This window comes from Lissotriton helveticus, chromosome 12 (genome assembly GCF_964261635.1).
Source record: "Lissotriton helveticus chromosome 12, aLisHel1.1, whole genome shotgun sequence".
Classification (NCBI taxonomy): domain Eukaryota; kingdom Metazoa; phylum Chordata; class Amphibia; order Caudata; family Salamandridae; genus Lissotriton; species Lissotriton helveticus.
The window spans coordinates 833483363-833508398 of record NC_136073.1 but is presented as its reverse complement, the minus strand read 5'-3'; the positions used below and the strand labels follow the sequence as shown (position 1 = coordinate 833508398).

The 25036-nt window shown below is 44.9% G+C and overlaps 1 protein-coding gene across 9 annotated transcripts in view; it reads left to right on the top strand.

Moving 5' to 3' along the window:
- The window catches only part of RANBP3 (RAN binding protein 3), a 355000-nt gene that overhangs the window by 219742 nt on the left and 110222 nt on the right, over positions 1 to 25036 (top strand). For 6 of the 9 annotated variants that reach the window (XR_013603675.1, XM_078669890.1, XM_078669889.1 and 3 more), the window contains 2 exons: positions 1447 to 1538; positions 20385 to 20495. Coding sequence is in view for 8 of the 9 variants with exons in the window: in XM_078669890.1 (XP_078526016.1) it covers positions 1447 to 1538; positions 20385 to 20495 (203 nt within the window). In the remaining variant the exon portion in view is untranslated. The remainder of the gene's footprint in view (positions 1 to 1446; positions 1539 to 20384; positions 20496 to 25036) is intronic. The other 3 variants (XM_078669894.1, XM_078669896.1, XM_078669897.1) reach the window with 1 other exon arrangement.

The window sequence follows — 25036 nt, the reverse complement described above, 5'->3', positions numbered from 1 at the left end:
AGAGAGAATGAGTCTTGAGCATGGAGGACCTTCCAGCAAAATACTAGTCACTCTACGCTCTTCTTACTAAATGCTTATTTCTTTAGCTACAGCTGCAGTTGGTGGAGGGAAAAGAGAGAGAATGGGGTCACACTTGTTTCAATTAAAGCTCAGTCCTCTAAGTAACTGTGGTTTTCTGGATTAGTAGAAGAAGCTTTCAAAAGGTGCTGAAGGCCTTGCATTAGCTGTTGCCCAGCCTAGTGTGACATGGACTGGGCTTTCAGTGCTCCAAAACATTGCCATCTTTTGCCTCACTGGCATCTAAGTTGAAGCTAATTATCCCTGCTGTGGCTGGATATCCTATTGGAACTCATTTAGCACTTGTGGAGACTGCATGTAAATCATTAATCCCATTTTTCTGGATTGATGTATAGAAAATAATAATCATGCAGATCAGTGATATACAAGTAGAAGTTTGGTGATACAGTAAAGGGAGATTAATTTTCCAGTGCACTGTAATCCAGGCAAGGTTTTCTAATGACGGGGTATGAAGTACCTGAAATAGTACTTAAATATGGTCATATCCTTCTTTTCTAAGCAAGTTTCTGATAACTGTTGCTTTTTCGTATCATGCTTCTGATCCTCATCTGCCGAAACATGAAATGCCCTCTACTAGCAGATGATATTCATTATCAGCATGCGACCCAATAACCCTCCCACAATACCAATACCTCCCTTGTCATACTGTCTGTCACGTCAACCCTCCCCAGCACATTTCGAGCCTAAAATCCAACACCTCTTTTACCGAGAGCCACAGCCCATGGATTTTAGAATCTATAATTGCACTATACTCCACTGCCAAGCATTTTCCTCTGCTAGCTTCCGAAGCTTGTGCTTTGACGTGGGACCCTGGAGGAATAAGCGCACTAGGGTGTTAAAGTTTCACAGCATGTGATTTTATGTTCTATTGTATTGCCAGTATCAGTCATTTTTTTTTCTCTCAGAGATGGAATGTTGTTAGTGAAGCTAACATTTTACGATTAAATTGATATTTTTCATCAGTATGCAAAGATAGCATGCAAAAGCAAAGCTTTATTTCTTCACAAGTGAAGTACTCAAAATAGGTAATACTATTGTTTCCAATAGTAATAACTAATGAAAGCAAGAACTACTTGGCTGGGTAAAACCGAGCTGCTGTGGTCTTGCCATGACAGAATCCACTTACCAGTAAATTTTGTCTACCCTATACTGCAGTTCTGTTTAAAAATCGCAGATTGCATCGATGATCCCAATTCACGATTTGACACTGTGGTCATGCAAGGTAATTGTACACGTAAGAGCAAAAATTAGCTTGGAGCCTGAATTTTCTTTTTCAGTAGTGCCATCACTAGGGTCAGGATCGTCTTTGTTGGCTGGAGATCAGTTTTCTACTTGTGCGTAATGTTGTAAAATCTGTGTTGTTTTCAGCTAGGAGATGTAAGTGAAGGCTCATCGGATGGACAGACAGCAGTTGACAGTCCTTCTGCGACAAACTACTTCCTGCAGTGTATCAGCCCCAGGTGAAACTTGATGCTAAGAGTTTTTACACTAACTTTCAGGTCCGGCATGGTGAAAATGAGACTAGGAACTATTTTCTTTTTCAAAAGAACAACTCGAAAAAAGTAAAAGTATTTACACGACAAATAGACCAGAGTTTGTGTTACATTTGATAAAATATGATAGTTTTTTTTATAACCTTCACAAAAGCAAGTCTAGCAGGTTTATTGGTTTGTAAATGTCTGTATGTTTGTAAGCGGGTATGTTTATGCTTTTATGTCCATATTTCTGGACCACATTGATGCTAAAAATGGGGCTTCTGACGATGAAGGCCGGTGTATTTTTTGTACACTTTCCTCAGTAAATTCCCCTAATTCCACCTGTCTCATATTTATTTATTAGTTTGAGATTTTGCTTCCAGACATTTTAATCCTGTAATTTTGTTTCCATAGCTGTCTGTCTCTTGGTTGTCGCTATATGTATCCTACGCCGGTCAGATTTTGGGCGGACAAGAGGCTGCTACTTTACTGTTTCATACATAATTTTGGTATCCTTGAATTGCCGTGTGTGCACTCATGTCATTCACTATTTCTTCTTAACTGCTATTAACTTACTACTCAATTTTAACAGTTAGGGCTCATTGCACTTAGCAGTCTTGACATTTCAGGTTTTGCAGGCTTAAATACTGAGTTGCAAGACAGACCTTTTTATTTTGTTTTATATTTAAGCCTCACGTTTTATCCCTTTCAGTAACCAATGAAAATGTGAATTAATAAAAGTGCAGTAATCCCAGTTTTTGGATGTTCCAGGACCTTCCTTTGACGCTCATGGTTACCCTTTAGGCCTACATTAGAAAGTACACGTCCAGTGGCCAGTTCACTTTAAAAAAACTTAAATTGCCCAGCACTGCATAAACATTTGCTTTCTGAGACACCTAGATCCAGTTCTGTACCTACTTATTAATTAGTTGCTACTGTTGATCAACCAAGACTTAACCAAATCCTCAAAAAAGTGATTTGGCTACTCCCCAATACCTTGCACAATTGGTTGATAATACCCAAAATCTTACATAAAAAAACTCACCTTTCTTGCCTCTGCAATATCGGTAAACTGGAGATGCTCAATTTCATGGCAGTTTCCATCTAGCTTTCCCTTCAGAGCACTTTCATAGCCTGCAGTAACCGAGTAAATCTATGAATGTAATAAAACGTTACCTGGGGGGCTAGTTGTTAGTTGTCTACCTGACAACAAAAATAAGACCACCTTCTCCTGCCATTTGTGCACTCTAGTATTTTAAATATTTTGTTTAAAAGTTGCTGGTACTAGAATGCAGATATGTTTTCCTATACAAACTATGTCAGATTTCCAAAATTCACAAGTATTTGTGAGAGCATTTGTTTTTCTTCTTACCGTAATGGAATGCAAACCATGTAGGATTTTAATGCAGTGCTTTGTTTGACTGGTTTCCCACTTATGTAAGTCACCACTTTTTTGTTGTCATCGCCCATGCACAAACGTTTTGTGAAAGTAGGTGATTTTGCCATTCAACTGGACTACTCAGTTTTACACATGACTCATTGTCAGTCTTTCATCCTTGGTCTACTACAATGGCCTATTAAGGAACACCAGATGGTGACTTTATGATCTAACCTTTTTTCAAAGAAACCAAAATGGCTTCCCGTATACAATGACGGGTCCTTCATCCCCTTTAACAAGAGTCTTCGAGGCAGGTTAGAGGCCTTTATCTTATTTGTGTCTTTCATTGACCACACTTCAGGACATCACTGACTGCACTTTTAGTCATAACTTTTGCCTTCAGTATCAGCATCATAGAGGTCCCATTACTCTTCCATACGCTGAAATGTCCTCAGGCTCCACATGTGCATGAATTTGAGACTAATTTTGACCTCAAACATAGGGACTCAAAACAACCAGTATAGTGAAGATGCACTACTTGGTGCAATGTACTTTGTCTATTCGATTCATTATGATCTTCACTTGCACATAGGAATTAAAGAATTTAAGTGAGTTGGCCTAAATTAATCCTTAGGAAGAGGATCCCATTTGGATGGTAAATATAATCACAGAATGGGCCACACCGTGTACAGTATAAAGCATACGTTGGTGTGGCTTTATTTGTGGTGGTTTAATCTGCAAATCATGTCAATGATATTTTGATTGCTTGCAAAAATAAATTACCTGCTCCTTCAGCTTCTGTGAGGTGATAGAAGCAGTCCTCACTTCTTAAATTGTTCTTATTCCAGTCAGATTTCACAAACATACAAACAAAGATATAGCAGGTTTTGAAGTATCTTTGTGGATGCATGTATGAGGAGGTTGTGGACTGAGATTTGTGGTTTGTAAATACTTTATAATGTATTCTTTTGCTGAGACATCAACTGTTGCCATCATCTGTGTCCCATCTCCCCTATTTATTTAATTCTCTTCTCAGTAATATGATCTTAATATATATAAGCATTAAAGTATCTTTCTTTATTTTGGATGGCAAAATAATACTTCAATCAATCAGGTGTTTGTTAAGCGCGACTACTCACCCGTAAAGGTCTCAAGGCGCTTGAGGGGGGTTCGCAGGTTCCAGTCCATCAAGGAGGGGGTCTGTCGAAGAGCCAGGTTTTGAGGTTTCTTGCAAAGATGGAGAGCGATGTCTGTCTGGGGTGGAGCGGAAGGTCGTACCAGGCTGTCTGCGAGGAAGGAGAAGAAGCGGCCTCCTGATCTGGTCTTTCTAGTGCAGGGGGACCACGATGTAGGAGATCTGGGCTAATCGTAGGGTCCTTTGGGGTGCGTGGAATTTGAGTCTGCTGTTCGGGTATGCTGGTCCGGTGTCGTGGAGGGCCTTGTGAGCGTGGGTGAGCATCTTGAAGGTGACTCTAGCTTCGATGGGGAGACAGTGGAGTGTGTGCAGGTTCTTGGAGTTGTGGCAGGTTGAGGACCAGTCTTGCGGCGTTTTGTATGTTATGCAGTTTGCGGGTGAGGTTTTTGTTTATTCCGGCATAGTGCGTTGCCGTAGTCCAGTCTACTGGTGACCAGGGTGTGAGTGACGGTCTTTCTGTGTTCGAGAGGGATCCAGTTGAAGGTCTTACATAGGAGGCGAAGGGTGTGGAAGCAGTAGGACGAGACGAAGTTGATCTGGCGGTCCATTTTGAGCTCTGAGTCCTGGATGATTCCCAGGTTGCGTGTATGGTCCTTGGGGGTGGGCGGGCTTCCGAGGGCGGGGGGGCACCAGGTGTTGTTCCAGGCGTCTGGGTTTGGGCCCATGATGAGTACTGCCGTTTTGTTGGTTTTTAGTTGTAGGCAGCTGTTGTTAATCCATTTGGCGACTGCTTCCATACCTTCTCGAAAGTTGTGTCTGGCAGTGTTGGGTTCGTTGGATAGGGAGAGGATGAGTTGGGTGTTTGCGTATGACACAATGTTAAGTCTGTAGGTTCTGACGATGGGGGCGAGTGGAGCCATGTAGACGTTCAAGAGCATAGGACTGAGGGAGGACCCCTGGGGGACTCCGCAGGTGGTTGGTGTAGAGTCCGAGAGGAAAGGGGGGAGTCTGACCCGCTGCGTTCTGCTAGAGAGGAAGGAGCGGATCCAGTCGAGGGCTTTGTCTTGGGTCCCTGCGTCGTGGATTCTGCGTATTAGAGTGTGTCGAACGCCGCTGAGAGGTCAAGAAGGATGAGGGCGGCTGTGTCTCCTTTGTCCAGTAGGGTGCGGATGTTATCTGTTGCGGCGAGGAGGGCGGTTTCCGTACTGTGGTTTTTTTCTGAAGCCCGATTGGGAGGAGTCGAGGATGTTGTGCTCTTCGATGAATGTGGCGAATTGCCTGTTGATGGCTTGTTCAAGGACTTTCACTGGGAACAGGAGCAGGGTGATGGGTTTGTAAAGTTTGCGGTCGGTGGGGTCAGTCGAGGGTTTCTTCAGGAGGGGGTTGATCTTAGCGTGTTTCCAGTCTTCAGGGAAAGAGGCGGTTGCCAGGGAGCGGTTGATGGTGTAGCAGAGCATTGGTGCGATTGTGTCAGCGGTGCTGTTGAAAATGTGGTGGGGGCCCTGTAGTGGATTGACTTCATCGTCTTCAGTGTGTCTTCAGTGTGTCTTCGGTGATGAGGGCTGTCTAGTTGTCGATCGCTGGCTTCAGGGTGTCTGGGGTGGTTGTCTTCGTCGAAGTTGTCGTAGATGCTCTTGATTTTGTGGTGGAAAAAGGTGCTGAGTTTGTCGTAGAGGTCTTGTGAGGGAGGGATGTCGGTGGACTTGCTGGTGGGTTGGGCGAACTCCTTGATGATGTTGAAGAGTTCTTTGCTGTTGTGTGCATGGGTGGAGAATCTGTCTTCAATCGCTTTTTTCCTCGTTTTTCTGATGAGTTGGTGGAGGGCGTTGGTGGCGGCTCTGAAGTTGTTGTGGGCTCTGTGGATTTGGTGTTCCTCCAGGCCTTCTCGAGGCAGCGGCAAGTGCATCTGGACTCTCGAAGTTCGGTGGTAAACCATCTAGCTTTTTTGGCTTGTGTGATGTTGTTTTTCTTGAGGTGGGCTTTGGTGTTGGCGCTGTTGGAGATCCATCTGTGCAGGGCTCGGGCTGCGCTGTTGGGGCCGTCGTTTTCCGCGATGGTTTGGGTGGAGTTGGATGGTGGGTGTTCTGAAGGTGAAGTGGACGCAACGATGGTCAGTCCATGGGAGTTCGGTGGTGTGGCTGAAGTTGATGGAGTTTCCTGTTGGTCGAGGGTGTGTCCCGCTGAGTGTGTGGGTTCTGTCTCTCTATCTGGCTGAGTCTAATGTTGTGGAGGTTGTCCAGGAGTGATGTGGTGCTGGGGTCCAGTTGGTTGTTGAGGTCTCCCAGTAGGGTGTAGTTGGTGGATGTGATGGCATGTGGAGAGATGATGTCAGTGATGGAGTTGGGGAAAGGTCTGCGGGGTCCAGGGGGTCGGTAGATGGTGGTTCCTCAAAGGGTGGAGGTAGGGCTGGCCAGTATCTTGAAGTGGCGGTGTTCCATCAGGTTTGTGGGATCCTCGTGGAGTGTGGACGATGGCGATTCCTCCTCCCGGGCGGGTCCTTCCTTGAGATCTTGTATCCTTGGGGAATGGCGATGTCCGTTCCCGAGGTGGTGTTGGTCCAGGTTTTGGTGAGGAAAGCTTTGTCCGGGGTGGTGGTGTCGACGAGGTGCCAGATTTCGGTGGCGTGTTTGTGGAGGGATTGAACGTTGAGGAGGATGCATTGCAGGGTATTCAGTTCCTTCCGCTGGTCGCGGACGGGCGCAGACGGGTTTACCTTTGGCGCGTCAGCGCCTCGGCCGCCATTAAGTAGGGATCGAAGAGGGCTGGACAGTGGGGAGGGAAGCTGGAGTGTGCCAGTCACTCTGGGGGGGGAGGGGCAGCGGGGGCAGCAGCGGCGGGGAAAGGCAATAGGGAGAAAATAAGGAGTAAAGGAAAAGGGGAACTAAGGCAGAAATAAAGCAGTAAAGAGCGGAGATGCGGAAAAGTGCAGAAAGGTGACAAATAAGAGGGTAGAAAAACGAGTGAAAGATTGGAGCGAGAGGAAGGAGACGGAGGTCCACTGGACCACCAAGGATGAGGCGCAGGGAAAGCTGCGAGTGGAGGAGGACCTCCATCACCAACACTCAAGAGTGCAGGGGCAGGCCTTACTTAATGGTGGAGCTGCGAGGGTGGGGGAGCAATTTTACTGACAATGAGGCCTTTCACACTCCTTTAGCGAGATTGATATTCCTACATCCCAAAAATGTCTTGCAGACCTCTGATCGCCAAAATGTCTGATATTTTGCACTCTGCTATGGGACCCTTAGTAAGCAATAGTTTAAAATCATAACACTTTAATTATAAGAAACAGTTCACCCCAGAGCACAGGGCTCTCATTTGCAGTCACATCAGTCAGTGGTGCCATGGCAAAAAAGTTAGCATCTCTAGGGGCAGCACTCCAGGGTAACTTCACAAGTTCTCCATCATTGGATCCTTGAATGGATGCTTAATTTATTCCCTATCGTTGATCAAGGAAGTATTGCTAAAATTGTATTTGTAAAGTAGTAGAAAACACCCATGTTTTGTAGGTCACCATCCGCCCATCCCATCCTAGGCCTACACTGCAACAAATTTGACGTGCACTGTTTGAGCTCTGCTCTTTATAGGGACCTCTGTATCAGAGATCATCTATCTCATGTCTAGTTCAGATTGTTCGAGGCATGTGGGCTGCTAAATTCATATCTATTGCATAGATCGCCGCCTAGTGTTGGGTCCGGATGATTGCACATTGTTGTCCTGGAAGAGTCTTAGAAGTATCACGAGATAGGTGCCTCCTCCCCTGGACTACAGTGCGCATGGGCATCGACTCCATCCCCAGATTGTTTTTTCCCGCCATTGGGTTCGGATGTGATTTCGACGTCTCCTGTTCGGAATCGATAAAACAACTTTTGAAGGCCACAAGGCTTTCTTTACTTCGTCGGTATTGTTTGCGTTCGGTCTCGTGTGTACTCCAACTCTTCGAGTCGGATAACTGTGGAGTCGGGTGACTCTTCGGTCATCGAGGCCCTGTCGACGCAGCAAGACCCAGACGACGCTACGATGGAACGAAGCCCGTTCAAGTACTGTCCCGTGTGAGGTTCGAAATACCCACACATCGACGTGCATCCTGTATGCAACAAGTGCCTGTCGCCGGACCACAACGAGGCCAACTGTATGGCCTGTTCCAAATTCAGGTCGAAGAAGACGCTCAAGATTCGGCACGTGGCGCGCCTCGAGGCCCAGCGATCGGCACCAGCGCCGGTCGACATCTTTACAGACCCCGAAGCAGACGAGCAAGAGCTTCACCTGCAAATCTCACCTTCATCGGCGGAGGTCGAGGCCGACTACGGGGAACCCATCGAGGGCCTGGACCTGTACGAAACCGTCGAGGAGGTAGGGGACGACGAGGAAGTTTATGGGGCCGCGGAAGATAGCTCAGAGCAAGAGCTATGCCCCGTGCGTACAATTACTAAGGCTCAGGTCACGGGATCGCCACTCGGCCTTACCCACGACCCTACTCCTCGATCCTCGGCCCCGCCTCCTGGCCCGGCTACGGACACGACTACGGAGCCTCCATCGCACAAACCGAAACCTTCGGAATCGAAAACTACAAAGATGGCCGACACACCATCGAAACTGAAGACGTCTGGGACTGCATCAGCACCGTCGTCTTCGGAGGCCTCGAAGCCAAAGAAGGCTGTCGATCAGGCTAAGGTACCGAAAGGGGCCAAGGAGACCGGCTCGAAGAAGGTCGTCGAGCCAGTGTCGTCTAAGGTGGTCGAGCCGAAGTCGAAAAAGACTGTCGAGACTCCTTCAGCAACGACTGCCGCACCAACAGGCACGCGGACAGTCGAAACGGCGTCAGCAAAGGGCACCGAGCCGAAGTCTGGAGCCTCTACGCCAAAGGTCAAATCCGCTGCTCCAAAGTCAGCGACGTCGACGACTAAGACCAGGACAGGGGACCGGAACACAGCTGTCGAAGGTGCATCCGCGCCTCCGCCGCACAAAGACATATCGTCGACGCGTGGCTCTTCCCCTGTGGGTGGGCAGAGGTCGTCGGTCGGCTCGACGAAGCCATCCGCTTCGTTTACAAAGCAAGTCACGGACTCCCTGAAACGAATAAAGGACAAGGCGTCGGAGCAGAAAACACACTCGGTGCCGAGGCAGAGTGTTCCACTGGACAAGACTCCGATGCCGATACTCTACACTCTACCGCCAAAGGTGGGGCCGAAGGCTTTTGCCCCTCGTACGGTGACCGAGGAATCAGTGGCTCAGCTCACGGGAGGTTTTGGTCGACCACCCTTGCCTACAGAACATTCAGAGCAGTTTATCGACACCGACACGGGTAGATTAACCCTCTACAAAAGGAAAATTACAGCACAGCCTGTAGACTCCTATGTCATACCTCTAAAAAAGAAAAGGCCTGCACCAGACACGCCGGACCTTGTTGAACCCATCCCTCAAGGGCCTGGGAGGAGTCCTACACCTTCACCCACTGGATCCAATGGGGATGATGGTGACCAAGATGAGCAGTATAACTTCCCTGAAAATACTGACCCTGATGAGCAGCAAGAATCATGGATACACTCTGGTGATCAGGGGGACCAACAGCTGGTCAGTGACCCACATCTGTATGGTGTTAAAACTTCTCCCACTGAAAACTGCGGCATTTAATGCCTTAATTGAAAGGGCAGCTTCAAACCACAAAGTAGAGATGCATGCCGACCCAGTGGAAGTTGACTTTTTATTTGATACTTTTTCGGCATCAGAAAAAACGGTGAAGACACTTCCAATGCTTAAGGGGGTTCTCAAGCATGCCACAGACATTTTCAAGGAACCCACCAGAGCCAGAGTGGTGAACCCACGTATTGAAAAGAAATACAGGCCGGCGCCTGGTGACCCTACTTGTATTCGAGGACAGTTGCCTCTAGACTCTTTGGTGGTCTCCAATGCCCGCAAGAAGGCAAATTCACAGACAACGGGTGAAGCTCCTCCCCCGGACAAAGAGTCTAAAGTGCTGGAGGCAGGGGGCAAAAGGGTGGCTGCGCAGGCAGCCAACATATGGCGCATTTCTAACACTCAAGCCCTGTTAGCCAGGTATGATAGGGCGCACTATGACACCTTAGAGCAGCTCTTACAACACCTTCCAGACCAGTTTAAAGAAGGAGCTGGGATGCTGATACAAGAGGGCAAGCTCATTTCTAACGCTGCGATTAAATGTGCGCTAGATGTCGCTGATACAGCAGCAAGAGCAATAAACACTAGTGTTATGTTAAGGCGTCAGGCATGGCTCCGCATCTCAGGGTTCAAGCCTGAGATACAAACGACTATCCTCAACCAGCCTGTCAATCCAGACAGACTGTTTGGCCCAGAGGTTGATACCACCCTCGAAAAGATAAAAAAAGATACTGAAACGGCTAAGTCCATGGGGGCGCTTCAGTCTCAGCAATACAGAGGGAACACTTTTCGTCGCTCAGGTGCACGGGATGTTGCCAGAGGACACTTGGCACAGCAGTCGCATTTCAACAAGGGAGGCGCCCAGACCTCGTACCCAAAACAGAATAGAGGTGGTTACAGAGGAAACAGCGCAAAGGGCAGAGGCAGAGGCAACAATAATTCCCGTTCCTCCGCTGCCAACAAACAGTGACTCCCTGTCACTGCCCCCCGACCATCCAACACCTGTCGGGGGGAGACTCCAGCAGTTCCTGCCAGTCTGGACATCCATCACCACAGACAGGTGGGTCAGGAAACTTATCCAATACGGCTACAGTTTAGAGCTAACATCCACTCCACCCAACATAACCCCAAGACACCGTCCTATGTCAGCAGAGCACTTGCACTTATTGCAGCAAGAAGTCCTGGTGATGCTGCAAAAAGGCGCTATAGAGCTCATGCCGGTGGAGGAAGAAGGCACAGGGGTTTATTCCCTGTACTTCTTAATCCCAAAAAAGGACGGCTCGCTCAGGCCCAATCTAGACCTACGCCCCCTCAACCTCTACATACTCTCAGAACATTTTCACATGTTAACACTACAGCAGGTTCTACCATTGTTAAACCAGGGGGACTTCCTCGCAACCTTGGACCTCAAGGATGCTTATTTTCACATACCACTACACCCGTCCCACAGAAAGTACCTCAGGTTCACCATACAAAACAGGCATTACCAGTTCAAGGTCCTGCCCTTCGGGGTGACCACTGCCCCCAGAGTGTTCACGAAGTGTCTGGCGACCGTGGCAGCGCACCTCAGGAGACAAAACATACATGTCTATCCTTACCTAGACGACTGGCTCGTTCAAGCAAAGTCGGAACAGCAGTGCGCCGCGGACATGTCCCACACAATTCACCTCCTTCACAGTCTGGGGTTTTCGTTAAACTATCCAAAGTCGCACCTCCAGCCAGCCCATGTGCGGCAGTATCTGGGCGCGACAATCAATACTCTGACAGCTACGGCTCAGCCAAACCAGGTGAGGATCGGCAACATCCAGTCGCTCATCCGGAGGTTCAGACCGCAAAACTCACTCCCAGCGAGAGTGTTCATGCAGTTGATAGGCATGATGGCCTCCTGCATCTTCATTGTCCCGCACGCACGGTTGCATATGCGTCCGCTCCAAGAATGCTTGGCGCATCAGTGGACTCAGGCTCAAGGACAGTTAAAAGACCTAGTGTTGGTCACTGGTCGGGCGTAACACTCTCTGCATTGGTGGAATCCACACAACCTTTGCAAGGGCCGACCGTTCCAGGAGCCTGTGCCACAGATTATCCTAACAACGGACGCATCTCTCCAGGGGTGGGGAGCTCATGTGCTCCACTACACTGTGCAGGGACTATGGACGACGCAGCAAAAGAAGATGCACATCAACTTTCTGGAATTGATGGCAATCTTCATGGCACTCAAATCCTTCAAAATACATCTGTGCAACAAAGTCGTGTTAATCCGGACGGACAACATGACGGCGATGTATTACATCCAGAAACAGGGAGGTACGCACTCTCCACAGCTGTCTCACCTGGCTCAGAGCATGTGGAAGTGGGCAATTCAGAGGAACATCTTCCTCATGGCGGAACACCTCCCGGGCACAGACAATCAGATGGCAGATCTGCTCAGCAGGTACAGCCATCAAATGCACGAATGGGAGATACATCCATCAGTACTCCACCCGTACTTTCAACAGTGGGGTCATCCAGAGATAGACCTGTTTGCCACAAGGGAAAACGCAAAATGCCAACACTTTGCCGCCAGGTTCCCTCACCCACAGTCGCAGGGAAATGCGATATGGATGAACTGGTCAGGCAGATTTGCGTACGCTTTTCCCCCAGCACCTCTGATACCGCTGGTGGCAAGAAAGCTGAATCAACACTCGATGACACTCATCCTAGTTGCTCCAACGTGGGCACGCCAACCATGGTACACCACGTTTCTAGAACTCTCCGTGGTACCGCATCAAAGGCTGCACCTCACACCCAGGCTCTTGACGCAGAACCATGGCGACATTCAGCACCCAGATCCGCGACAGCTCAATCTGGCGATCTGGCTCCTGAGGTCTTAGAGTTTGGCTACCTCAACCTGCCTCCTGAATGCATGGACATCATCAGGGAGGCACGGAAGCCCACTACAAGAGCTTGCTATGCAGCAAAATGGAAGCGGTATGTCATTTATTGTACAGCACACAACATTGACCCGCTAGATGCCTCCATTCCTAACATCATCTGCTATTTGTTACATCTTTACAAATGCAATCTAGCGTACGCTTCCATTAGGATACACTCATCCGCCTATTTTAACAGCCTCTGTTGAAAGATGCGAAGAAATTGCTAGATTCTTCTCGAATAAAGTCAACAACATCGAACTTTCTTTCTCTCCCCCCCCCCCCTCTCGGTCAACAACCTTCCCCCAACCAACATACCCTCCCGAACATTCCTAGTTCACTTTTGTCCTCCTCTCTCCCGCATCTCGACTCATCTCAACCCCTCCCTTCTTTACCCCTTCTCGACACTTCTCAGACTGATCCTCTCTCTAAAAACAAGGCTCTATGGAGCGAATTCAGTCCAATATCTGAATCCTCTATCATCAAAATCATTTCGAAACTCAAACCTTCCTCTCACTCTAAAGACCCTCTCCCTGCCCATTTAGTTCAGGAACTCAAATACATCATTGCCCCTTTATGGACCGATATCATCAACTCCTCTCTTTCCACTGGCTGTGTTCCTCCCTCCCTTCAGCTAGGCCAAAACTTCCCCATTCTTAAAAACCCCACCGCTGACCCTAATGACCTAAACAATCTTCGCCCTATCTCGAACCTTCCCCTCCTCTCTAAAGCCCTCGAAAAATGTGTCCTGTCTCAACTAAATGACCATATCAACCTCTTCAATCTCCTTGACGTTTTCCAATCTGGTTTTAGAAAGGGGTGCAGCACTGAAACTGCTATGCTCAATATTACAGATGACATTCATCGATCTTTAGACAAAGGCGAATCCTCACTACTTATCCTCCTCGATCTCTCAGCCGCTTTCGATACTGTCCACCATCCCACCCTTCTTAACACCCTCAAAGATCGTTTTGGCTTTGAAGGCACTGTACTCAACTGGTTCTCTTCATTCCTTCAAAATCGATCACAACAAATCAAGCTCAGTCACTGCCTCTCCAAACCCCAACCTGTCTCACTCGGTGTACCTCAAGGGTCTATCCTTTCCCCAACCCTATTTAATCTTTTTATGGAACCACTCACCCTCATTCTCAATGAAGCCAAAATCAGTTACCACCTCTATGCCGACGATACTCAACTATACTACAGGATTAAATCCCACAATGACATCCTCCACATCAATGACACCCTGATTAAAGTCCAATCATGGTTCCATCTTAATCATCTCAAACTTAATCCTAAAAAAACTGAAATCATCTTTTTCACTCCCAAAAATAATTCCATTCCCATTCAACTCTGGATCAATGATATCAATGCACTTAATTGCTCCCTCTCCACCTCTAACTCTGTCAAATCCCTAGGTATCAGCATTGATCATAACCTTAATCTCATTCCCCACATCAAAAACGCAGCCAAAAGTGCTCTTTTCTCCCTTCATCACCTCAAAAAAATTAAACCCTTCATACCAGCAGATGATTTCAAAATCGTTGTCCAATCTCTTGTCCTGTCTAGGATTGACTATGGTAACGCCACTCTTGCTGGTACCCCTAAAGTCCACCTAGCACCGATTAAATCTGTTCTCAACCTAGCTGCCAGACTTATTACTGACTGTAAAAAATTTGACCATATCTCCCCTGTTCTAAAAAACCTAAACTGGCTCCCAATCGAAGGTCGATCCACCTACAAAATCGCCTGCATCACGCACAAAGCTCTTCACCAAAACACCCCTTCCTACCTTTCGAGCAAACTACAGAAAGCAGGGTGCTCCAGGTCCCTGAGGAGCACTAACTCCCTTGTTCTTATCCCTCCTAAACTAAAATGTAATAAGACCCAATCACGTGCATTCTCTGGCAATGCTCCTACAATCTGGAATTCACTCCCCAAGGATCTTCGCTGTAACCCCTCTTACCCTCTCTTCAAAAAACGACTCAAAGTTCTCCTCCTCAATAAATATTGGGGTTCTTAAGGTTACTGATTTTGTCCCTACTCGCTACCTCTATGCTCTGATTTGCTATTATTACCCACCCCCTTTTTCACTCACTCGCCCTCACCTCTCCCCCGCTCTCTCTCTAATTTTTAGTCCCTGTCACCTCTTATATCCCTCAGTTCTTTTGCCCCCTGCACTCATTTAACGCAATGTTTATATCTTGTTTGAATTTTTCTGCTCATTTCCAATTGTATATTGTATTATAACCTGTTTATTTATCATGTAAAGCGCTCTGATACTCCCGGGTCCAGCAGCGCTATATAAAACCTTTGAAATAAAAATAAATAAATAAATTATCCGCCATAGCGGCTTATCTTCAAAACAGGCAGCATCTCTCTGTTTTCAGGGTGCCTGCCATTAAAGCTTTTCTAGAAGGGCTGAAGCGGGTCATTCCTCCCAGGACCCCACCCGCTCCAGTATGGAATCTCAACGTGGTCCTCACTAGGTTGATGGGCCCACCTTTTGAGCCTCTACATTCATGTGAGATTCAGTTCTTCACATGGAAAGTGGCTTTCCTTATTGCCATCACGTCTCTAAGGCGTGTTAGTGAGCTACAAGCGCTCACGATACAAGAGCCATTTATACAAGTGCATTCAAACAGGGTAGTGCTCCGCACTAACCCCAAGTTCCTTCCGAAGGTGGTGTCACAGTTTCATGTCAATCAAACCATTGAACTGCCCGCATTCTTTCCAAACCCAGAAACAGTAGCAGAAAGAATGCTCCACACGCTAGACGTTAAAAGGGCATTGATGTACTATATTGACAGAACACAACCCTTTAGGAAGACACAGCAACTTTTCGCTGCCTTCTCCGCACAGCACAAAGGCAACGCTATTTCCAAAGCTGGAATAGCCAGGTTGATCGTTAAATGCATTCAGATTTGTTATCAGAAGGCTAAACGCACTTTAACGGTCCCCCCCAGGGCGCACTCCACCCGCACACTGGGGGCCTCCATGGCATTCCTAGGTAACATTCCTTTAGAGGATATTTGTAGAGCAGCCACGTGGGCTACACCACATACATTTACCAAACATTACTGTGTAGATGTGCACTCCAAACAGCAGGCAGCTGTAGGACAGGCTGTTCTCAAAACTCTTTTTCAGACTTCTGCAGCTGGCACGGGCGGCCGCCGTTCATGAGGGGACTGCTATGTATTCTATGCAATAGATATGAATTTAGCAGCCCACATGCCTCGAACTGAATATGCTACTTACCAGTATGCATCTGTTCTTGGCATGTAGGGCTGCTAACATTCATATCGCCCGCCCTCCTCCCCGGCGCCTGTAGCAGCTGCAGACTACTTCATGCATTTCATCACTAGCATGGACATCGTTTACACTATCACACTCCATCTTTGCCACAATGGCTAAAAACAATCTGGGGATGGAGTCGATGCCCATGCGCACTGTAGTCCAGGGGAGGAGCCACCTATCTCGTGATACTTCGAAGACTCTTCCAGGACAACAATGTGCAATCATCCGGACCCAACACTAGGCGGCGATCTATGCAATAGATATGAATGTTAGCAGCCCTACATGCCAAGAACAGATGCATACTGGTAAGTAGCATATTCAATCCTCTGGTGGAACTTTAAATTTTTCAGGATTTTATTAAGCTTCCCGATTCCAGTAGTCTGCTACAGGGAAAGACGATGCACTTCTAGTTTCTTTCCTTCCCTTTTTCTCCTCACTCATGATATGTAAAATTAGTTTATTTATTAAAACTGGTCTCTGCTAAATTCAACCTCCTGATATAGGAATTAAATATTTCTGTTGTGATTATGGAGAAACTTAAAAAAAGAGGGCCTTGCTAATTTAGGAGTGCCTGTTGGATGCAAGTACATCTGTAATTTAACACCTGCTACATTCTTTCTATTTATTAAAAGACTGCACTAGAGGGGTAAAGGAAGAGGAACCCTTGTCTTGCAACCAATGCCAGATACTGTGTTTACGACCAAGCCACAGATCTTCTGGGAATTCATCCTCACTTTGCACAGTCCGAGAGCCGACAGTGAATGTGTTTGAAAAGAAGTTAAAAACCAGAAGGTTCAACAGTTAAGACTAATAATGCCCTACCTATTTTGGAGTGGTACAACCAGTAGTCCTGGCTTGACTTCACCACTTTCTGGACATAATATCCAACAACACCGGACTGAAAGAACATTCTTAATAAAGAATGGAGAAAAAATGGCACCCCCATCACTATCCTGATGCCAAGAAATGTATTCCGAAAGTACATCTTAGTCTTTATTTTTGCCCAAGTACCTAAATATAGAGCACAAACAATGTAAATACAATCCCCTAACCTAATTGTCCCAGGACCTACTTGTTTTAATATCACATAGCAGTCTAACAGAGTCAGAATAGTTTAAAATATCTACGATGAAGAACTGGTACCAGCCCCCCCCCCCTTTTATTTTTTTAATTCTTAATGTTGAGTTTTGTAGTAATTCCTTTGACTAGAAAAGTGATCCATGATGGTTTGGTTAGTGTCCCAGCTGGGCTTCCCCTAACCCATTTTCTTTCTATGAGCTGTAAAGTGCCCAGATTAATAACGTTTGTTATGATTTGTATCTTAGCTAGGGCTGAATGAAGCAGATGGGGCTACTTAATATCCTCCTGGCAGGTGATTAGATTGTGCACAGTATCCCGGGACTAAATGCAGAATCCTGTCCATTTTAATGAATAACAGTCTTGGTGAGGGGCGTTTCACTTTCTTCAATAGTTCCATACAGACTGGTGGAAGAATCAAATGACCATACTGTCTTACTTCTGAGAAATTCATTCAAATCCAATGATGTTAAATTCTAGTGTTGAATTTGTCCCTGAAACCTGGTCAGTAGGTCTGGCTTGCACAGAAGTCCCATATGTGATTTCATGACCATAAGGAGCAGGCGGGGTACCATCACTGCCAGAGTCTGTCTTGCACTATTAGTATTATTTTGCTGGCTATCTTTGTGGGACCTTAGTATTTCTTAGGGAACTAGCTAAATGTGTGGAAATTAATACAGAAGTGGACTTGGATAATTGGTCAAAAGGGCATTCATTAGAAACCCTTGTTCAGGGACACTGGACGCGAAGTTTTGGCTTTATTTGTTTTTTGTATTATGCCATTTTGAAGAGGTCTACAGAAGGTGTTCTCCAGTCTTCGAAAATGCTGTTTAAGACTGCCCTGGACCCATTTGGGGTTCACTTTGAATAAGGGCGTGAGAGTCTGCTTGTAGATTCTTCGTCCCTGTAATGTGTAACTTGTAGTGTTAGTTCTCTGATCAAGCCTCCGTGCTAGATGGTCTTTGCTTCCACGGAAACTGGTCTAGACCTGGTACCTCCTTGACTGTTCATATAGTGCGTGGTGGGTAGAGGTGGTGTTGGTATTGTCTGTTTGAATCTGAATTGTTGATCACTTTTTCAGGGATGGTTGAAAAGCCTTGAGGGCAAGTGGACCATTTTCAGTTCCAGTTTATGGGGTACAATGCATCTTAAAGTGTCCACTTGCTCTATACCGTTGAACGTTATAAATGAGCTCCCCATCCTAGTAGGAAAGCATCTCTTACTATGCTCTGAAACAATAGCTTCTTTTGAACGGGAACTCCCTTTAGTAGGCAAGTCTTCTTACATCGACATGGAAGGGATTGTTTTTCTGCAGAGGTTAACATCAATTTGTTTTCCCAACTGGTCTCATGGTCAACCTTCCATCATTGACAATGTAGATACTGGATATAATAGAGCCTAGAAGGAAGGCTATTCATCTGGTTGGATGTTTTCCCTTGATGCAGCATTTTTCCAGGGTGGATAACTTTCTCAACTGAAGGAAACACTCTTGTATGTTATGTAATTTTCCCCAAATGTAGACCGTTTTTCCACAGGTGTTGAGACTGGATTATGGTGCTTGATCTGCAAACGCAGAGTAGACCCTAGATTAATCGCTTTCACAAACTCCTACACCGCGTTTTCCTGACTGTAAACCTTTACTAGCCAGTTGTCCAGGAAAGGGTAGATTAACATTTCCTTCCTTCATTATTGGGCTGCTGCTATTGGCAAACATTTTGAGAATGTGATTAGAGTAGGCTTGAAGCTAAAAGAGGATGGTGTTTTGATAGTGGATATTTCCCTACTGTGAATTTTCTGTGTGGCTTTGCCACTGGAATTTTAAACTATGCGTTTTTCACATCTATTACACACATCCATTCTCTGTGTCACAGAAGCAGATAGAGCTGTTGTAAGACCAACATCCAAAGTCTTTCCTTCTTAATGAATGTCTGTGCACTATAGGTCTAATATTTAGCTTGATCACATTCTTTTTAAATTTTATGTTGGCTGATGTTTGTTTCCTGATGGGTATCTGGTATTTCAATGTTGGTTATCAAGTAACTGTTGGTGGAATGGATTTGAAACACTGAAAGTATCCATGAGCTGCAATGTTTAGCACCCATTTGTCTCTTGTAATTGAAGTATACTCTGCTAGATTCAAACATGCCGCTCTACCAAATCGAGTGAGACCAGGAAGAGGGTATTGGATTGACTTACTCTGGAGATCAGATGCTTTGTCGATGATAATTGATTTTCACAACCTCCTGCAATAAGAATATCTTAGACCTTTTGGGCATGGTTACTTAAGTTGAAAAGGCCACCAAGGGCACTGAACCATGCATTGGTAATGCCTTCTATCCTTTGCTTTAAATTGCATTTTAACATTTTTCTTTCTTCAAAGCTCACTGACTTCAGTCTCCATCTCGGTCTTCATTTTTAACATTTCCTTAGTGTGTTCCCAAAACAAAGCCGACCCTGAAAAAGGAAGGTTCATAATTTTAAGCTCTGAGTCCACCTGCAAATGGATATACCTTGACAGTATTCCTTAGCTGCCATTCTGCTGAATCATCTACTACACTAACAATTTGGTTACAAACCAGTGAATGGTGATGCATAATTTCAGAAAAGTCTTGCTGTCGATGTTTTGGCAGGTCATCGGTAAAGAATCACGTGCCCTTGTACGTTTTCCTCCGATACCTTTTGAGGAGTGCTGTTGCACTCTGAGGCCCGGTAGTAAACTCCGCAAGGGTTTCGTAGCTGCTCTTAGTTGTTTCTAGAGTTACAGAAACAGTTGATTGTTGAGCCTCCAAAGGAATGTTCAGTTTAGACGCTCTGCCTGCTAGGCCTCATGTAGTTCGTAATTTCATCGATTTGAGATGGATGAGATCTTGTGCACCCTAACCGGCCTGAGTTACTAGTTTGTCATTGATGGTTAGGTAACGATTCTAATTTATGTTGCCCCTTCAAACCCTGGACAAATATTGTAACTTTTTCTTTCTATTCTCAGTAATATGATCGTAATGATTACCGGACTGTTATAGGATTATATTCCCACTTTCAAGGACCTTAACATGTAATTCTATTTTATAGGCTGTTGCGTCCTTGATTATGAACAATTTTTGTAGTACTGAGCCTGTACACAAACTGCAACCCATCTCTGTGGTGCAGGAGTCTGCTCAATGATCGCACTAAATTTTGTCATAAATTATCCAGAGTTTTGTTTCTGTTGAATGAGATTCTGTTCCCTGTATGCCACAAATCTTCTGAAATTCATAATAAAAACAGAATTGTTTGCACACCATTTTAAAATGCTTAGTTACTTTTATACATGTATTATTATGAAACAGAATGTATTGAGCATTGTTTACACATTTTTTGCTAAGGATGAAGTTATTTCTTTTTCTCTCTTAATCGGCATCCAGTGCCGATACACGTCAGATGAATCCCTTAATCTTGAGTGCAAGCCAACATCCAACAACACAGAGCAGAGGGAGAAAAAGCAGCGACATAAATTCTCAGGAAGAAAACTCATGGTGGGATTTATTTAATTTTATTCTTTCTTGACTTCATCTCAGATGAAATACACAATTACTATACTTTTTGTTGTGTTCCAAAGATCAACTCATTTTAGTCCTTGCTAGAACAGAAGCTTAAATATATACCCATCTTCCTTAAATGCTATAGTTTTCAAAACCTATTTAACTCCCTTGTTGCTGTACTTAAGCAAACAATCTGTTTGGTCCACATAAGAATATTTCTTAAATGGAACATGGAGCAATGTTTCAATTCTGTTAAACGGTTTAACAAGTTGTGTTCGTATAACCCTGTTTATGATCCAGGTTTCTTTTGTTAAACAACAAAGTACATATTATATATTTGTCAGTACATGCATGTACATTTAATATGCACCCCTGAACTCTAGAAAAAGATTGTTTTTCATTGATATTCATGCCCTACATCCGAAGTGTTTTTTTTTTATATTTGGTCTCTATAAATCAGTTATGGCAGACATACTAGATTTCTGTGCCCTATGTTTGGGCCATTTTCTTGGCTAACAAACTGAAACTGTGGACGAGTTGTTGGCCATGTCGTTAGATGGTACTCTGTTTTGTGCATTGTAGCGCTTCCTTGAATCCTGTACTATAGATTAATATTAATTTCAGGAAAACCTTAACTGTTCTCATTCTTCTCCTGTTTATGCAGGCCAATTCCCTTCTTAGTAGCCTACCCTTAGGTTTGATTGCATTTATCTATCTGATCAATTAGTTTTCAGTGGATGGGTAAGGGAATGAAGCACATGTTAGCATTGTCAGAGCATTCTATACTAAGCCTGTTCGTGAAGATATCGTAGGCTATTATTGAGGGAAACTTGTTCCTCAGGTTGACACTGACCAGTTAAAAGGCTGAACTAGATCGCCTAATAAACAGCAAGGTGACTTTAAAGACCCGGTGCTTGAATTCTTTTTCCTCTTGTAGTATGGACAAAAGGCGTAAGTAACTTCAACAGTTCTTGGTTTCCTTTGAAACATTTGATGTGGGAGTCCTTTCCATGCTTCCTGTGCTTTTTGGACAGTATCCTCCATGCAGTTATTTTGCAAGATGTGATCCTATTCTGCTGTTATATATATACAGTTAAAGCCTATTTCAGCAAAGAAAGGATGGCAGCTCCACTGAATAACTTCCAGAACCTGTTTAAGCTGCCAAACAAAGGTCTTTACATTGTCTGTTATCACTACAGTATTGATGATTATGTTTGGGTACATGATCAAGTAGATGTGTTCTTTTAATAGTAATCCTCGATGTTTGTCTACATTGCTAACTGATTAACAATACTGGAGAGCTGCTGTTATTTTCATTAATTCTTAGTGTTCTGTGTCCCTGATTTTGCTTTTTACCATTGTCCTGTTTTGTGATATGTTTTTATCACATGTATGGATCTAAATTCTCACTCAAATTGTTTTTCAGTATTTTATATACTGAAAGTAATCCTTCTCAACATTGTCCTTTGAGGAATCTTAGAAGTCATTTCACACCAATGATGTTTCTTATACAAGAAATCTTGTACAGCTGAATTTAATTTTCTCTAGCCTTCAGTTCTTTTTACTTTTGAATACAGACCAGTTCAATTGACAGAGGCATAGATATCATGTCAAAAATAAGTAAACAATGGTTGAGTTTGGAAGAATTGGAGACTTTCTATGCATCAGGTGGATGTCAGTTCTAGACCCCGGTGACAGACAAGAACACTGTCCCAATATCACAGGACTCTGAAACATATGCAGTTTGAGTGAAAGCACAGAGTGTACCTTAAATTACTAACTTCTGCCTCACCAAGAGTGCTTATTACCAGGTCTCAACATAAACTTTGGGCGAGGTCCCTAGATTGATTCCAGGCACCCCACAGGATATGTTGGCCTAGAGACCAGCTAGTTCACAGTGCCACCACAAGCCCCCCCTAACCTTACCAGGTAGCAAATAGTTTCCGGCATCCCTGATCCCTCAGCGATCGTGGAAACAGGTTAGAACCTTTTGCTCTGTCACTCGTGCTTACTAGTGCTCCGAGAAATATCAAGAATACACAGTGGTATGTTTTCAATGTATTTATTGAACTGTTGTTCTTGTATAGAATACATATGCTGCGATAATCAGTAGACAGAAGCAGCTGAAAGTGATTACAAGTACCAAAAGAGTAATTAGTAGATATAGTTCTACCATGATGCTAAAACAGTGTATATATGCATGCATTTAAACAAGGCAGTAATTAGGTGTACTTCTACTATGCCTATGTGTAGTGTACCTAGAGTGTGTGTAGTTGTGAAGCCAAAATTCCCACCCAAGGGATGATCCAACCCCATTACCTGGTGAGAGAGAATGAAGGACCCTGTCTTAGTCACGAACTGGACACCCCTTACGAGATGTCAGACCACTGCGTGGTGAAGTCTCAGCATGCAGGGACCCTTGGTGTCAGCTGAAGTGCTTTCTCTTCTAATCTATTGGAATGCTCTTTATTTAGAATAGAAAGCAGCCTTGCGATGTGCGTATAGATTAGTGATGTTCTGGCTATGTAGATAGCCCTGTCGCCCCGTGGATGAAGATAGAACGACATTTGTACATAGTGAATAGAAGGTTCTTGTACATGATGTTTGAGGCATCGTGATAATGTTGCGCGAAGGTATATGTGTAAACAAAGTAGTTTCAGAGAAACTAATCCAACATTGTCTTGCACGCAAATATGTGCAAATGGTCATGGCAGAAATGTTATTGTGAAAAATAGGACAATGTAAGAAATGACCTGCTTCGCTACATGGGCCTAACCCGGGTACATAACACCCACTCCTCATACTAAGGGTCGATATATAAAACCTATCTAAAATCCAGCAAGCCTTAATAAAGCAGAGTAAAACAAACATTTTCAATTACTCCTAAAATCTTCTAAAAGAGCTTCCCTTTAAAATAGTCACATACAAACCTTGAAGTCATTTTTACTTTTGAAATTCCAAACACCCAAAAAGCCATGCTCCCTAGAAGAAAAAAAAGCAGTTTTCATTAATTTTGTTAAAAACAGGCCAATCTGTTCCTAGCGTCCGCAGACAACGTTCCCAGAGGCACACCTCGTAGCAGGTTTATGGAACTCCACCCAGTTCCCACAGCAGCCACTGGGGGAGGAACTGCATCATGTAAGCGCATAGTAGAGCTGATGTCCATTTCACTAGGAGCCAAAGCATTCCAGGGAGGCTCGAAGAATGCCTTTATCATCAATTGAATACTCTGGGGACAACAATACCCATGGGCCTTTAAGGAGTCCATTAGTACTTCAATGTCCAGTGGCTCAACCGATTGTAATCCTAGGCATAGATCCAAAACACATTTGTGGCTGTAAAGCAGGCGGTGGAATACAGGTTGTATGCAGTGAAGCCAAACAGGCCTCAAGGACAAGAACTAGTGCTCATTTAGTTCTCAAAGCAGAAGTGTGCCGTAGCAGTGTTCCCTTGCACTGTCAGCATGGCAGCACAAGCAGTGCTGTCTCCATTCCAGGTTGAACTTGGACGTCCATTGCGAAGCAAAAAAGTTAAAATCTGGATTCCCGCCGCAAGTAGCAGGACAAGCGGAAGACATCCAAAAATGCTTCCCTACACTGAGTGTATGAAAGATGGTATAACTCCGAAAACCGTCTGGAAGGTGCTAACCAGTCCAGAACCATGGCTTTCAGTTTGCTCAGAGAATCAAAGCGTATGTTGGAAACATTTATCGACGACCATAGCGTTGCCTTCCTAACTGTGCGGGCAGGTGGAAACAGTACTTATGTGCAACACGTGACTATGGGATTAACCGTTACCAGATTAGCGATACCTGCTTCCATTCCACAGCAACCACGATCATTCAGCACTGGAATTATGGCAGCTGGGGAACCCTTCAGATAACAGGACAAGTTCGCAACTGAAGCATTGCATGCCCCGTGAAGAGAATAATCCCTGCAGACCAAGGGCCCGGTTAAGGCAACCTCGCAGTCGTAAGCGCTAGGGAAAACTTCTGTGTCCCCATTACTGCATCTAAATCTGAATGGTAATTTCCAGTACTCTTGCACATAACCTTCCCATAGCACTTCTGATATGCCTAGGTGCTGGTATTGTAGACAATATTGGAATTGGAAAGTCGTGACCGGAAGGGCGATGTAACCTTTGATTATCCAGTCTGTGGATGGTGTCTCAGCCACAGTGAAAGGTAACTGGTCTCATTTTTCAGTGTGCAACATGGTATACTTTGCATCTCTGCGTGCCATTACAATCTGTCTTTCCGTTAGATCATATGCAGAAAACAGACCTCTACTATTGATGTAACGCCATGGCACATGGCCAGAACGTAGTGTTTGAAGCATCCAGCTTAATATAACAATGGACAGGAGTTGTGATTGTCCATATTGTAAAATAAACAGGTCTTGCTGTATTATATAAATTGCAGATAATACTATGTTGCCCAGTGACTCAATTATTGATGTTATTGTGGTCATACCATTGTCAACCACAGTCGGAATCTTTTTTTAAGTTAACCCTATCGATCACGCGCAATCTCTCAG